Here is a 14,850-nt window from a genome sequence, read left to right as displayed (position 1 = left end):
GATGGTATTGAATATCACTGAGGCTGGGAAGGCATTGCAGTGGGATCTAGCATGCTCAGAGATTCAAGATTTCTTGAATGACCAGCTAATGGCCATTCGGAATGATCTAGAGCACCAGGCTTGGCCCACTGCCCTTACAGACACGTTAGACATCTGATCTGTGGCCATGGAGACATACTTGGAAACTTTCTGGGTGGAAGTGTGGACGTTCTCAGTGCTCCTTCCAAGCATATGGACCGGTTCAGGGGGTGTGGGCTCCCACATACCGAATCCTGCCGGGTCCATGGGGAGGATGCATGTGGGATTGGGTAATTCACCGAGACATCTGGGAAATTAGACCTCCTGGTATGCCCAATCGATTTTTAGTCAGTGCTCCTGGGATTACATCTGACATTTGGGTGAGGTTAGGGAGACAATGAACATTTTGGCCGTTACAACCCCCACAGCTTCAGTGTATCCGTAAACTGAAGCCAGGAGAAGTTGTTACTCTTCATGACTACATTTGCTGGGAGGGTAGGGGACAAGGAACTACCCTGACAGGACACTTATTTTTTTAAGCTAATGATAGCTGTGTGTATGTTAAAGCCACTACATTGCAAAACATACATTTTAATCTCACTACCACTGCAGGCAATCATATCATTTATTGGCCTGCAGATAGAGTTTTTCAAGTAGCCCTTAGGTTCCAGATACCCTTTAATTGGACTAGCTTACTATCTAATAGATTTCAAAATTTGCTTTCATTGTTACCTGAGATTCAGAAAATCTCTGAGGTACAAAGGCAAATTCACATGCTTCAAAATGTATATCAAGTAAAAAAGTATGCCTTTCACACTGCTTATAGAGTAGCTACCTTATGTACTAAATATGATGTATTGTGCTTTATGACAAAGGCTGTACAACAACCCCATTATAGTATTGCTATAGGAATGTTATTGCTTGTATTGTTATTAGTTAGTTTAGGATTATGTTATTGTTGTTGTAAAAGACGTAATAATAGTAATACCTTTCATGTTCATGCTAATCATGCATTGTCATTGCATCCAATCAAAACCCCTAAAGTTGAAGCATCTGATTTAGAATCAGAAGTCCAGGACTTGATGCAAATAGAGATTTGAGAATGTTTGTTGTACTAGAAGTACAAAAGGGGGGGTTGTGGAAGCAGAGAAAAGAACTGACAGAAGGGAACTGTAATGCATGACGTTTGTTAGCAAGAGTCAGGCTAACTGTAACCCTGATAACGCGAGATTTGTAGAAGCAAGGATTGTGTGAGGCGGGTGAGAGAGAGCTGTGTAAGAAGTTATGATGACCTCAGCATAAATAAAGTGTAGAAGACCTTGGGTAAATAAGGTATAGAAAATAATTGTATGTTGGCAAGAGTCAAAACAACTGAAAAAATAAGATATCAAGATGGCCTATGTATAAACAAAAATGCTGCTGTCCCTCATTATTTTTGTAATAAAAGGTATAAATGCTTGCTGTAATTAGTTATCAGTGAGAGACCTGTTTACCTCTCTCCCTCTGCACATGTGAGAGTTAATAAAACATCTGACTTGCTATACCTAAACAAATAGTGAGAACTCAGTTTTTCTCCGACATGTTGTTCTTCAAGATGTGTTGCACATCTTGAAGTCATATCTGCCCAGCAGGCCTGCTGGTTTGCAAGCCTAAACTGCAACCCCCCTCCAGTAGAATAAACCTTTCTTACAGAATAAATCCAATTTCTTGGGGTCCTTTGCTATAGGTGTTGCACCTTGATGACCCTGCCTTTCTCTTCCAATGGCAGCAGATACCACCAGGGAGCTGGGTGCGGAGGGGTAAGATGAGTGTACAAGAACTCATAGCTATGGGCAGGCACAAAGTATTTCTGCTCAGTTCTTTTTAATGTGGGGGGAAGGGAAGCAGGAGTCCGCCACAGGGCTTTAACAGGGTCCATAATGGCCTCATTAAGAGGCAGGGCTACTTTTGATGGGCCTGCCACCACTAAAACGTCAACCAGACTATGGGAGGACTCCTTCACTACCTCTTGGTGAGCCCTATAGTCATCCTGGGGAGGTGACATGCCCACTCCTGACATGGCCTCATCAGGGGAGGAGGAGGCCAGCACCAGCTGAGGACACTCTTCCTCCCTTTCCACATCAGAGGGTTCTGCAGAACCAGTTCCTGAAACCCAGCACTGGATTCAGTACCCAAGTCTGGATTGGATGTTGCCCAATGGGGCGGTGGTGCTCTTCTTTTGGAGCAGCATCTTGAATAGGATCCCTTAATTGAGGGAAACCCCCACAGGTTCCAAAAGGTACTCAGTGCCAAATCTGACCAGCTCAGCTTGGAGGAAGGTCTCAACACCACCTCCATGAGTAAAAACTTCAGCCTGGCCTCCTGGTCCTTCTTTGTGCGAGACTTAAAGTCCCTGCAGATCTGGCAGCAGTCCCTGACGTGAGCCTCTCCCCAGCACTTCAGGCAACTAGCGTATGAGTCACTTGGAGATATAGCATTGTTGCAGGAGGCACAGGGCTTGAAGCCCAGTGACCAGATATGCCTCGGCACCAGGTAACGGACCAAACTCCACTAACTGACCCTGACACAAACTATACTAAATTGACTAAAAACTGATTATTTACAACTATATACAATTATAGGAAAAGGAAGACTCTGAGAAAGCTTGCTGAAGCAAGAATAATTCCAGCAACTGTCATGGGCAGTAAGAAGGATCTGAGGGGGGCACAAGGTCGGCTGGGCGCTTTATACAAGCACTATGTGTGCACAGCACCAGACGACACTTGAGCTGCCCCAATGGGTACCACTGAGTGGAAAAAAAATCTCTGGTGACTGTGCTCAGGGTGCGCAAACACCTACAGAGGAATGCACACGTACAATCACTCGAAGAACACCACATGTTTCTAAGTAAAAAACCAGAAATATAGCCAAAGGGCACTTAAAATCATTTATTCTTTCAAAACACAAGAGAGATGACAATAGTGGTAGAAAAAAAAACATCAGATATTTTGGATTAAACAAATCTTTTTCTAAAGGAATAAAGCTTTTTCCAAAAGCTTAGCATTATTTTTCTGCATATCATTTAGAAATGTAGACAGTTTCTAAATATGTTGCCTGACAGAGAATATAGTAGACTAATCATTAGTATACTGACAGAAAATACGTTCAGCTGTGGCTATCTGAACCCTGAATTATCTATTATGTATTCACTATGTACCCTTCCTGACTTTCAGATAACTAAAATGATATTGTATAAAGAAAACTTGCTCCATTTGTGCGTTTCTGAAGAAAGATATATTGTGTTTTGTAAAATTATGAGGGATTGTTAGAGGAGATATCTGGAAGGATACTGATGGGCAACAGTGGTGATTGTCAAACAAACTCTCATTGTGTCAGTGATAGTGTGATTTTAGAGGTTTCTACATGCACCTCAAGATTGAAAAGGTGCAGTTTTTTTAAATAGGAGAAATAAATATTCTAGACATCAGAATGAACACATTTATTTATGAAATCTCTACTGACCAGAGGGTTCAAGCCACATTTCCAAGATGTTAAGGCACCTAAAGATGCAGGTTCTCAGTGAAACACCTATGCTGGTGAGGCACCTCACCTACTCACACACTTTTGCAAATTCTACCGGGTGCCTACCTGCATCTTTAGGCACCTAAATACCTTTGAATATTGGTCCAAATGCCATATAGAATAATACAACCGTATGAATATACATCAAACAACTCTATGTTCGGCACAAGAAAGTTAATGCAACATTAGGGACACATTTTAATAGCACCAGTGATGGTATTCAAAGCTACAATTTTCGTTCTTACAGCAACAATAACTATGCAAACATAGTTTGAAATCCTGGCCCCTGAAAAGTCAATGGGAATTTTCCCACGGACTTCACTGGGGCTAGGGATTTCACACATAGTATTGACTTCTGAATTTACTTCTTGGGTGGAGATGGAAATCAGTTTTTAATTTCCTGATTTTTGTGCAATTAAAATCTCAATCTGACACATACATCAGGCTACGTTTCTCCACAACCCACTTCCAATACCATCTCCTTTATATTTAAGAGGGAGAAAAGGGAAGCCAGAAGAATATTATTCAAATAAAAACCACTGACTACACTTTTATGGAAAGCTCTCAAAATTATATTCAAATAAACTTGCTTGGATTATATTATTAGGCAGTAAGAATGCTACTGATCTAAATTCAGCTTAAGGGCATTAGTAGAACAAACTAACCAAGAATGCTAAGCCAGCCTCAGAAAATAAGAAATGACTAACTAGTATTCATGTTTCTAGGTTCCAACATTTCTTATATGTTCTACTTTCCCTCATTAAAAAAAAGGTTAGCTGAAAGAAAAATGACATCAGTGCACAATATTAGTTACTGAGATTGCTGTTTAGTTATGAAGGAGTTTAAAGTAGGGGATTTCTATTAAGAGTTTATCCACACATAGGTATATGGGAAATGAAAACTGAAATTTCAGTGAAAAAAAAAGCTGTTTCTATAATGGCATCTTAAATGCCACAAAAAGTTTACATTCACAGGTACTTTCAAAATATTACATATTTTTCTTTTCAATGTTTTCTTACCTTTAAGCATAGGCTAAGATGTGAAGTACAAGCATTCTCTATTTTTAAGTAAAAATCACACACCTGATTTAGTCTAAAACAATCAAAAATTTCAGTCTAAAAGACCTACCTCCCCATGATTGAAAAAGTAGCACAATACCGTAACTAGACCTCCTAGACGGCTCCCACTGTGAAAAGAAAATGAAAAATGAGTGCAACAGAATTTCATAATGTTCAAGTAATATCTTCTGAAACCCAAATTCACAAGATTTGTCCACACCCCAGAATATCTAATCTTTTACTTTTAAACATAGTGACAGACTTTTAAAAAAAATATAATTTTTTTTTTTTTTTTTTTGAGGGGAGGAGGTAGAAGAGAGAATTACAATGTAAACCAGTTAAGAGCCTAGATAGGCAACCAATATTAGTTTTGGAACAGTCCACCCTTGTATTGCGTCTCTTCCCTGCAGAACTCCTCTGAATTTTCCTTACCTTTAATACACATCCAGTGGAATAATCTGGTTACCTAGCTCTGCTGCAGGCTTTCCTCTTAGACCAACATTTTTAGAGGCAGCAACTAATTATCTGTTGGTCTTTAAGGTGCCACCGGACTCCTCGTTGTTTTTTTGCAACTAATTAGGTGTTCCTCATTTTCTGAGTGTCCAAAACTTGACATATCCAGAGCCTGATTTTCAGAACTGCTGAGCATTTGAAACTTCAGTTGATGTCAATAGGAGCTGCAGATTCTCAGCACCTCTGGGAAAAAAAAAAAAATCGGGTCCTAGGTGTCTCAGTTTGGGCATCCAAAAAATGGGCACTCAAAGTTGGTGGACACTTTTGCAAATTTTGGTGTGAATCTGTGCCTTGTGATGAACTGGGGCTCTCTCTGTACAACTTATGAATTCTGGTTGATATTGTGAAGTTCTATTACAAAAAACTGATGTATTATGAGTACCTATATGTATATAGATCTACCACTGCTGACAGGTCCTGTAGCAGGTACACACCAGACAGATACCATGAGGAATGCTTAGGACTCAATGACTAAAGCTGTGAGTCTGTCACAGAGGTCTCGTAAGTCATGGATTCTGTGACTGTCCTGGACCTCCGTGACTTCTGCAGTGGCGCCGGTGCCACTGACCAGCCACTGCTGGGGCAGTCTTGGGCCACCGCCCGCAGCGCTCCCGGGCTCCTCCCAGCACCTATGGCGCCCACTCTCCAGAGCACCCAAGATTTAGTCACATATAGTACAAGTCATGGACAGGTCACAGGTCATGAATTTTTGTTTATTGCCCGTGACCTGTCCATGACTTTTGCTAAAAATACCCCTGACTAAATCTTAGCCTTATCAATGACCATAAACAGGTGCAAACACCTGGGACAATGGGTGAGCTGTACCCTTAGAAAAACCATGTTAGCTGACTCCTCAGAAGGGAGAGGGGAAGGGAGAAGCAGTGCAAACTTACCAGTAGAAGAACAGGCCAGCTGACCAGAAGGGGTTTAAACACACACACACACACACACACACACACAGGAACAAAGAGTGTGACAGGAAGAGGAAGCCTGGGGAATGAGGAAGGTTGCACAAGCCGGGTATACAAGAGGGAAAAATGCAGGCTGTTGCATATGGATAGTGTGAGGAGGGGGCTTCCTGAATGCCTGCTGTCTTCTGTACCCATATGGTTCCCCAAGGGCTCACAAAGGAAGGGTGAGCTAGTGAGGAATACTGTGGTTTCAGATGTTTGTTATTTTGTCTGATCTGTACTCTCTGGTGCTTTACATGATTAAGTAAAGAGCATAAATGTGTTAGACCCTATGCAATGTATGAGTGTGTGTTCAGTTTCACAACTGCTGCACGTTCCTGAGAGTTAAAACGTAACTAGAAGCTTCACATCTTTTGGGTAGAGTCCTTGGAGAAGGGTATGTTTAAGTAACTGGGTTATCTCAGGGGCCAGCATTCGTCCGGGGGCCTAGGGCAGATGAGCGGAGATCCATGCTTTCCATGAAAGCATAACAGACTGAGTCTATGCCCAGGAAATGTGCCAGAGGAGCCAAAGGAGGAAACAGGGCTGCACCCCACTGAAACCTTGTAAGAATCAAGAGCAGCAGAGGCTTGGATTTCACTCACAACAGCCCTAGTGAGTGGCATGAGGTGGCGCTTCCTAGGATATGACACTTCTCATTTTCCCATTTGCAAAGTGAGGGATATTTCCCTACTTCAGAGGTATTAAGATGATAAATTCATTAATGTTTGGGAGGCATTCAGGTGGCCATGCTAATGGGCACCACAGAAAAGTTCATGAAAAAAACAATGTCATATTCATCGCAGCATTTGGATGGCATGAAGTAAATGAGGCATGGGATCCACACACTGAATGTTGAGTATAAAGAGAAATCATTGCCAGCTGCCTCCTTTGCTGAGCACAGTACATCCTGTGTCTTGAATGAGATGTAATTAGATTGTCATAATGAATATACACAAGGGGCAGAATTAAGATTGCACTGACTACATGAAATCTGGTATTTTCTAACTTTTGAGTACTTGACTTCATGGCCTCCTCATCATTCTTTTACATTTTTTTCCTAAATGGAGTATACTACAAACAGAGTTCCATGGGACTGGAGTAATGTGAAAACCATCAGCCTATAAGCTAAATTATATCTTTCCTCAGCAATGACAGACTGCATGAAAGTCTAACTGAAAACTTGTACCAAAGGCTCAGTCAGGCCATCGTGATCATCCAGTCTGACCTCCTTTGCAGGTCACAGAACCTCACCCACCCAACTCCTGTAATAGATCCCTAACCTCTGACTGAGGTACTGAAATCCTCAAATCATGATTTAAAGATTTCAAGTTACAGAGAATTCACCATTTACACTAGTTTAAACCTGCAAGTGACCTGTGCCCCATGCTGCAGAGGACAGCAAAAAAAAATCAGGGTCTCTGCCAATTTGACCCAGTGGAAAATTCCTTCCCAACCACAAATATGGCAATCAGTTAGACCCCCAAAGCATGTGGGCAAGACCTACCAGTCAGACACCTAGGAAAGAATTCTCTGTAATAATTCAGAGCCCTCCCCATTTACTGTCCCATCTCCAGTTGTTAGGGATTTTTGCTACTGGTAGTCACAGATGGGCCACATGCCATTGTAGGCAGCCCCATCAGACCATGCCCTCAATAAACTTATCAATCTCAGTCTTGAAGCCAGTAAGGATTTTTGCCCCCACTGCTCCCCTTGGAGGACTGTTTCAGAACTTCACTCCTCTAATGGTTAGAAATCTTCACTTAATTTCGAGCCTAAACTTGCTGATGGCCAGTTTATATCCATTTGTTCTTGTGGCCACATGGGCACTTATGTTAATTAATTTCTCTCCCTCCCTGGTATTTATCCCTCTGATGTATTTAGAAAGAGCAATCATATCTCCCCTCAGCCTTCTTTTGTTTAGGCTAAACAAGCCAAGCTCTTTGAGTCTCCTCTCATAATGCAGGTTTTCCTTTCCTTGGATCATATCTGTTCCCTTCCCTGCACCTGTTTTAGTTTGAATTCATCTTTCTTAAACATGGGAGAGAACAATTTCACACAGTATTCCAGATGAGGTCTCACCAGTGCCTTATAAAATGGTACTAACACTTCTCTCTCTCTACTGGAAATACCTTGTCTGATGCATTCTAGGACGGCATTAGCCTTTTTCTCAGCCCCATCACATTGATGGTTCATAGTCATCCTGTGATCAATCAAAACACCCAGGTCTTTCTCCTCCTCTGTCACTTCCAACTGATACATCCCCAGCTTATAGCAAAAATTCTTGTTAGTTCCTAAGTTCATGACCTTATACTTTGTACTATTACATTTCATCCTATGTTTATTACTCCAGTTTACAAGGTCATCCAGATCTTCTTGTATGATATTCCAGTCCTCCTCTGTATTGGCAATACCTCCCAACTTTGTGTTATCCACAAATTTTATTAGCACACTCCTTGCCATTGTCAAAAATAAGGCCACATATTTAGCTTGATGCCTACCCACCAGTCATAGGTTCTGGAACACCTGCCAATTGAAATTATATTCAGAATTATTTCATAGATTTATTCACGGTTCAAAGCATTGCATTCCTTCTGAAAATTCAGACTGATAAACTGTGCAAAGTGGAAACAGTTTTCCTTTGAAGACAGATTTTAGAGTTCATAGAACATGATAAATGCTCACAGAAGATCTAAATGACTTCAAAGTTTCATTCGCAAACATGTATCCAAACAAAACACTAAAAGGTATTAAGGTCAGCACAAAGACAACAGTAGCGGTGCTGAATATCTATAAATCACATTGATACCTTCCACACTAATAGAAATTTGTGCTACAATTAATGATAGCATGTGTTTGTAAAGGCATCTGGATATATTTTGAGAAAGAATACTAGTCAAAAAATATCAAACAATTGACAGGTTAAGTCAGAAGCTAAAAAGCAAAGACTGCATCTGAAAAACCAAGATTTGCAGGATTTATGATTGAAAGCAGTGTCCAACTGAGTAGATAGAAGTGGTGTAGCTCCATTGACTTCAGCGATGTTATGCTGATTTATACCAGCTGAAGGATCTGGCCCCACTTTCCTAGCTAACTGGTTGAAAATGGTGAGTAATTTTCCATCCATAATAGAAACTGCTTTATTGAGAACCTGAATAACATGTTTACAATTTCTAAATTAGCAGAAATGGAAATTAGAATGTACACTTTACCAACACACTGAAAAAATACAAGTTTATTTTGCAAACCTATTGTGGAAAAATTGTGTAATTCAGGAGATATTAATACTGATTTCTGGCTTTCCAAAGTTAACCAAACCATATGGTTTTCTGTGAAACAAGGTATACAAGCAGAAATGAAAAGAACATGTGTTGTCATTCAGGATATAGAGCATGAGTAAAAGATTAAAACAATGGAAAAACTAGCAATAGCACTGAAGCAAAGAATAATCCTAGGATTTTGTAACTGAACCATGTGCATAGACATACACATTTTATAGCATAGCCAGTAGTGATGGGATGAAGCAATGGATGGTTCTGAGGAATGTTAACAGGAAAAGAACTTTGCAACACACCAACTGTCTGTTGCCAGTTCAAAGCCAGAGGCCACCCAAGACCTGTTTATTGGCCTCCAAAAAACTAATTTTGTAGTCACAACCTATTCTGACAGAAATGTCATCACATTTTCAGAAAATAGCACAACAATAAATAAATAAATACACACATCCATAATACCAGTCTCAACTGAAAGGTCAAAGTTTGAATGGTCATGGAGACAGAATAACCCTCTCAATCACAAGGCAAACTGTCCCGATCAGAGTTGAAGCAAGCTGACAGGGCAGTTGGGGATTTTGTACTGTTAATGCTTTAGTTGTACCTCTTATATACAGGACTTCAGTTTTCAGGACCATTATTTCGGTACTTTTCATTAGTGCTAAATTCTCTCTCACCAGTTAAAGGAATAATGAAAGAACATTAAAGGAAACAAGACAAACAAGAGAAAGCAGTAGAATCTGGGGATACTTAAGTCACCATATTCCAATATGGTTTTAACAAATATAAATAGGAAAATTAAGTTTTCCACAACTCTATACTGGGAAGAGAAGTAACACCCTGTATATAATATTTTAACTACATACGGTTCGCTTCATGTATGTGTAAGTTTTCAGGGAATGTGATGGGGTGTCCACCCCACACTCACCCAGAAGGGGTTAATGGAGGCCAGATGGGCCAATTAACCTATTAGGCTGAAGGTTGAGAGGAAAGCCCTAAATAGGGGAAGCTCACCTGTGAGGGAACAGGCAGAGCTTTTATAAAACCAGGAAGCTGACAGCAGGAAGGAGGCAACAGGGAGGTAGTCTGCAATCACTCCCTGGGAGAAGGGAGGTGGGTTTGGGGACTAGAGAGACAAGTAGCCCATGGTTGTTCCCTGGGAGAAGGGTGTCGAGAAGCTAGCAAACCCAGAAGAGTGGGGAGAGCCAGGAGGTAAGGATGCAGCCCAAGGAGTAAACAGCATGGTTGGGGACGGAGCAGACCTTGGCTGTGTGTTGTAGGGACCCTCGGCTGGAACCTGGTGCAGAGGGCAGGCCTGGGTTCCCTTACCCACTACTGGGGAAGTGACACTGGTGGGGCAGAGAACTGGAAGATTCCCTCGGTCATTGTGAGAATGACAGAGACTATGAAGGACTATATCCCGGAAGGGGGAGAAAAACACTGAGTGAGCTGGCAGGAGGGCCAAGTCATGAAGAGGATACCGTGGTTCCAGGAGCGAGAGAGGAGCTACAGATGGAGTGACAGCGTGAGACTGTTAGGAAGGGTCATCGACCTCATGAGCTAATTCACTGAGGGGCTAGGACAAGGCCATTCAAGATTATTAGCGAGTGGAGCTTGTCACAGGGAAAGAGGGTTAATGAAATCATGATACTCTTCTCCAGTGGGCTCCTCTACATTAAAATACAAAAGAAACATTTATGAATACACATACAAAAGAATATTAAATCTCTGTCCATCTCTGTCTCTCACACACACGCCTCCTCCCTACCTCTTGGGAAGAAGGAGGATGCTGTCTATCTGTGATATAAGCCTCTGCCTAGTAAGTGTGACAAATGGGGGGCTGCTTCTGGGTGAGAGAATAAACTCAATTTTTGCCCTCCATATCAGAGATTCCCAGTTTATCCAAGGCACTGTCTTGCAACTCTACCCTTTCTTCCACAGCAGCCTGGCAGTTACAAGGGGCATGTCCACATCACTCGACATGACTTTTCCAATCCCCATTTTGCATCTTTTTAATCAAAGATGAGAAAGCACCTGCCTTTCCTCATTGTTCTGCCAAGGATAAGTAGCAGAGTGAAACTGACATGATTATCAATGCTAGTGCTTCACATAAGGTTTTGATTAGGTTTCACTTAGTAGAACTATGAGCAGTAGCAGAAGTATGGTGGCTGCAGATGCATGATAAAGTATATATTCAGTCAGTTAATATTTCCAAAGTTATATTTGCAACCAGAAGGCCTAGACATTATTTTTAGTGAAATCTTTACACAAGTCTGGGAAAGGGGTGGCAGTGATCTTCCTCTCCATTCAGAAAAGCCTTCTGTTAACCAGCAGTGAATAGGTGAGAAAATTTTTCAATCCCATCAACATTAGTCTGATATATCCTAACACCTGGGTGTACTTGCTGTTATAATGTGAAGTTTAAGTAAATAAAAACAAATCAATAAAATACAAAAAGACTACAACCAAAATATTAAAGGATGTCTGAAAATGTATTTTTCTTTTAAACTTGATAATGGAATGTCCAAACATAAAATGGCATTTGAGCTACTTAAATATGCTTTTTCAACAATATTTTTAACGTTCACCCTTCACTTTCTTCTCATGTGACATCTGCGTGTGCTCATCAGATTTTGTCATATCCACAACTGAATATTGCTAGAACATGCATACTACTGAAAAAAAAAAAAAAACACCTTTTTCCCTCCCCCCCCCACCACCACTTTCCTATGCTTAATATTCTATTCCTACAAGACAAACATTAGAAAAATTTAAGGGGAAGGTTACAAACTATGGGGAATAAGTGTATGCAAGTTCAGCTTTTAAATATTTTGTCAAATATCTGATACCTTATCTTATATCTCATAAAACTGGGACAAAAAGTGCAATATTAGTTTTGTGTTTTAAGTTGAACTGATAATTACCAATTTGAAAGGGAAAGCAAAAAATGTGGAAGGCCACAGTTTTCTGAGTACTTATCTAAAAGTAAGCCACCAGATAATTTTCAAACCGGAGATTAAAGGAACAATAATAAAAGAAATTAAACTTCTCTGTTTAACACAACCAACTACATTTCAATATTAGCATTTTTGTACCAATAATTTCTTATACCTAATCTAGGAGTCTGGTACCTAATTTTCACTCTTAAGGAAAAATAGCCAACATTATAATTAAGGTCTTGACAAATTTGTTTTTACATTTCTTGTACACAACGTACATTTGCAATTCTTAGATGTTGCATCTTGAAAACTTGAGGCTAAGATGGAAGTTACTTTTTGTGATTAACCATTTAGAAGGAGCCTATAACTGACTGAACTGATTTTTGTTGGCTCTAGTTTCATTTGTTCAACAGAAGAACTTAAGGGCCTGATACACTACTCCAGTTTTACATCAAAGTGACTCGATTGAAATAAAATCCAATGGTTTCAGTGGAGTAACAGCAGCACGTAATTGAAGTGAAACTGTACTCACAGTGCAACACCCAGTTCACTGATGCACCAAGAACAAGTATCTGCTATATCCCAGAGAAACTGCCAGTGTCCAACAGAACACTAATATTTCAAAGGAAAATTGCCAATGCAGAATAGTCAGAAAGGAAAGGAGTATTGTGTGTCCAAACACGAACAATGTTTCAACTAAGAGGGACACTTCCTTCTGGGTGTTGCAACGGACTCCTGATACCAATACTTTCAGTGTTACAAAGTTGAGCCGAAAAATAAAGAAATTTCTCACCCAGAATATCAAAAGTCATTGATCACTGAATTTCCTCATAAATTGACTAATATGTGAGTGTATTATATTAATATGAACAGTGAGCTACAGTAGAGTGGTAAAACCTAGATCAAACTTTTTGGTGACAGAAGCCCAGGCCTCCTTCATTGAGGTCAATGTGAGTTGTTGCCAGTACCTTCAACTAGACTATGAATGGTCCCCATACTTGTTGCTTTTATGTTATAATTTTGTTACTCTATACTCCCTCTATTATTTCTCCCCCCCCCCAAAAAAAAAACCCCAAAGTTGCTGCAAATAAACACCATACTAACATTTGATGACTTTGTTAGCGTGGTATTGTTTGACAAAAATCATCTTCACATTAAGCCACTAGAACAAACCTAAAGACCAAACAAATTTGTTTTAAAGTAGGCGAATGTTACACCAAAACTTTAGTACTAAATCTAGTCCTGAAACAGACTGACTAAAAAATAATCTGATGTGGTCAAAAACAGTGTTAAGCAGCTAGATAGTACATTCTGTTTTTCTGGAAATATGGAAGTACTACAGCAGTGCCCTCTTGTGTTGCTGTACAGTAATAAGATCTTCATTTTACTAGAAAATAGGGTTTACTGTCTTATAATTCAGAAATATAATTGTGTTGTGGGTCAAAAGAGCGATAGAAAGGTTTAGCTCTGGAGTAATTTTTTTTTAAACCAGTACTATTTACAATAGTTTTGGAGTTTTTAAGTTATAAGAGTTCAAAACCTGCCCAAGAATAAATAGTAGTTATTTTGAAAGCATTTTGTCCTAAACAGCTCAAAAAATTGCTGATTTTAAAAATGAAATTTTGCAAGCTGCAAAATTAGTCTACAACATGGACTTATGTCTTGGGAAATTATTGTAAAAATGGTCAGGATATTAAACATTTAAAGTGTAAACTGTGTTCAAGAACTGTAAAAGTATTTTCCTTTGTGTTTTTAGTCTGCATACTTTCTGTCCAATTGTTAACTAGCTCTTAAGTTATGCAGTATGCATTTTTAAAATACAAAAACTAATTATGCTGAACAAAGAATAAATCCTAGGTTTTTTTTAAACTGCATTATTTTATTGCTTTTTATTGTAACAAAAATAAACTTCTGAAGAAGCAGTTAGGGGTTAAAAAAAAAAAAAAAAAATCAGAGAAATACTCAAAGATCCTGCAGCCACCAAAAACTAAGTCATGCAGAATCAATGAGTTCCGGGTACAACTCTGTGTGGAGGATTAAACAAATCAACAGGGTGCTGAAACAGTCACAAAAATAAATCTCCTACAGAACTACGCAATGCTGCATCTAAGATGTAACCATTCCGTTATATTAATACTAAAAATGTCAAGATCAAAAACACATGATTAACAAAGAAACAAAGGTGCTGCCTTCAGGAACAAATTAAAAATAAGAACTATGGAAAGTAAAGATAAATATAGTTTAAGGAATATACTGAAGGTAAACAATCCATGATATAATACTACAGTGTAAGTACCAACTCTTAATTGCATTATGCATGCTGTAGCATTATATATGCCTAAAGGGAGCATTAGCTTACCACATGGGAAGACAGTTTAGAATACTGAAGCACGGAATAGTATTGAACTGCCAGTAAGCATAATCTTTTCCTGGAAAAAGTTACTACGGGGTTTGTTTGGGAAGAGGGTTGGGAGTGTTATTTGGAGGAGGAGAAGGAAGGTTATACTTAAGACTTTGCTAACTTGGTGGTTTGATGATA

General features: G+C 39.6%; 1 protein-coding gene across 1 annotated transcript in view; it reads right to left on the bottom strand.

Annotated features, from left to right (window-relative positions):
- Positions 1 to 14,850, bottom strand: part of DPY19L1 (dpy-19 like C-mannosyltransferase 1) — a 104,459-nt gene that overhangs the window by 71,970 nt on the left and 17,639 nt on the right. Inside the window, exon 8 of the mRNA XM_054019321.1 lies at positions 4,708 to 4,765. Within this exon, the coding sequence (XP_053875296.1) occupies positions 4,708 to 4,765 (58 nt within the window). The remainder of the gene's footprint in view (positions 1 to 4,707; positions 4,766 to 14,850) is intronic.

The sequence above is a fragment of the Malaclemys terrapin genome, chromosome 2, assembly GCF_027887155.1.
Source record: "Malaclemys terrapin pileata isolate rMalTer1 chromosome 2, rMalTer1.hap1, whole genome shotgun sequence".
Taxonomy (NCBI): Eukaryota; Metazoa; Chordata; order Testudines; family Emydidae; genus Malaclemys; species Malaclemys terrapin.
This window is presented reverse-complemented; position numbering and strand designations above follow the sequence as displayed.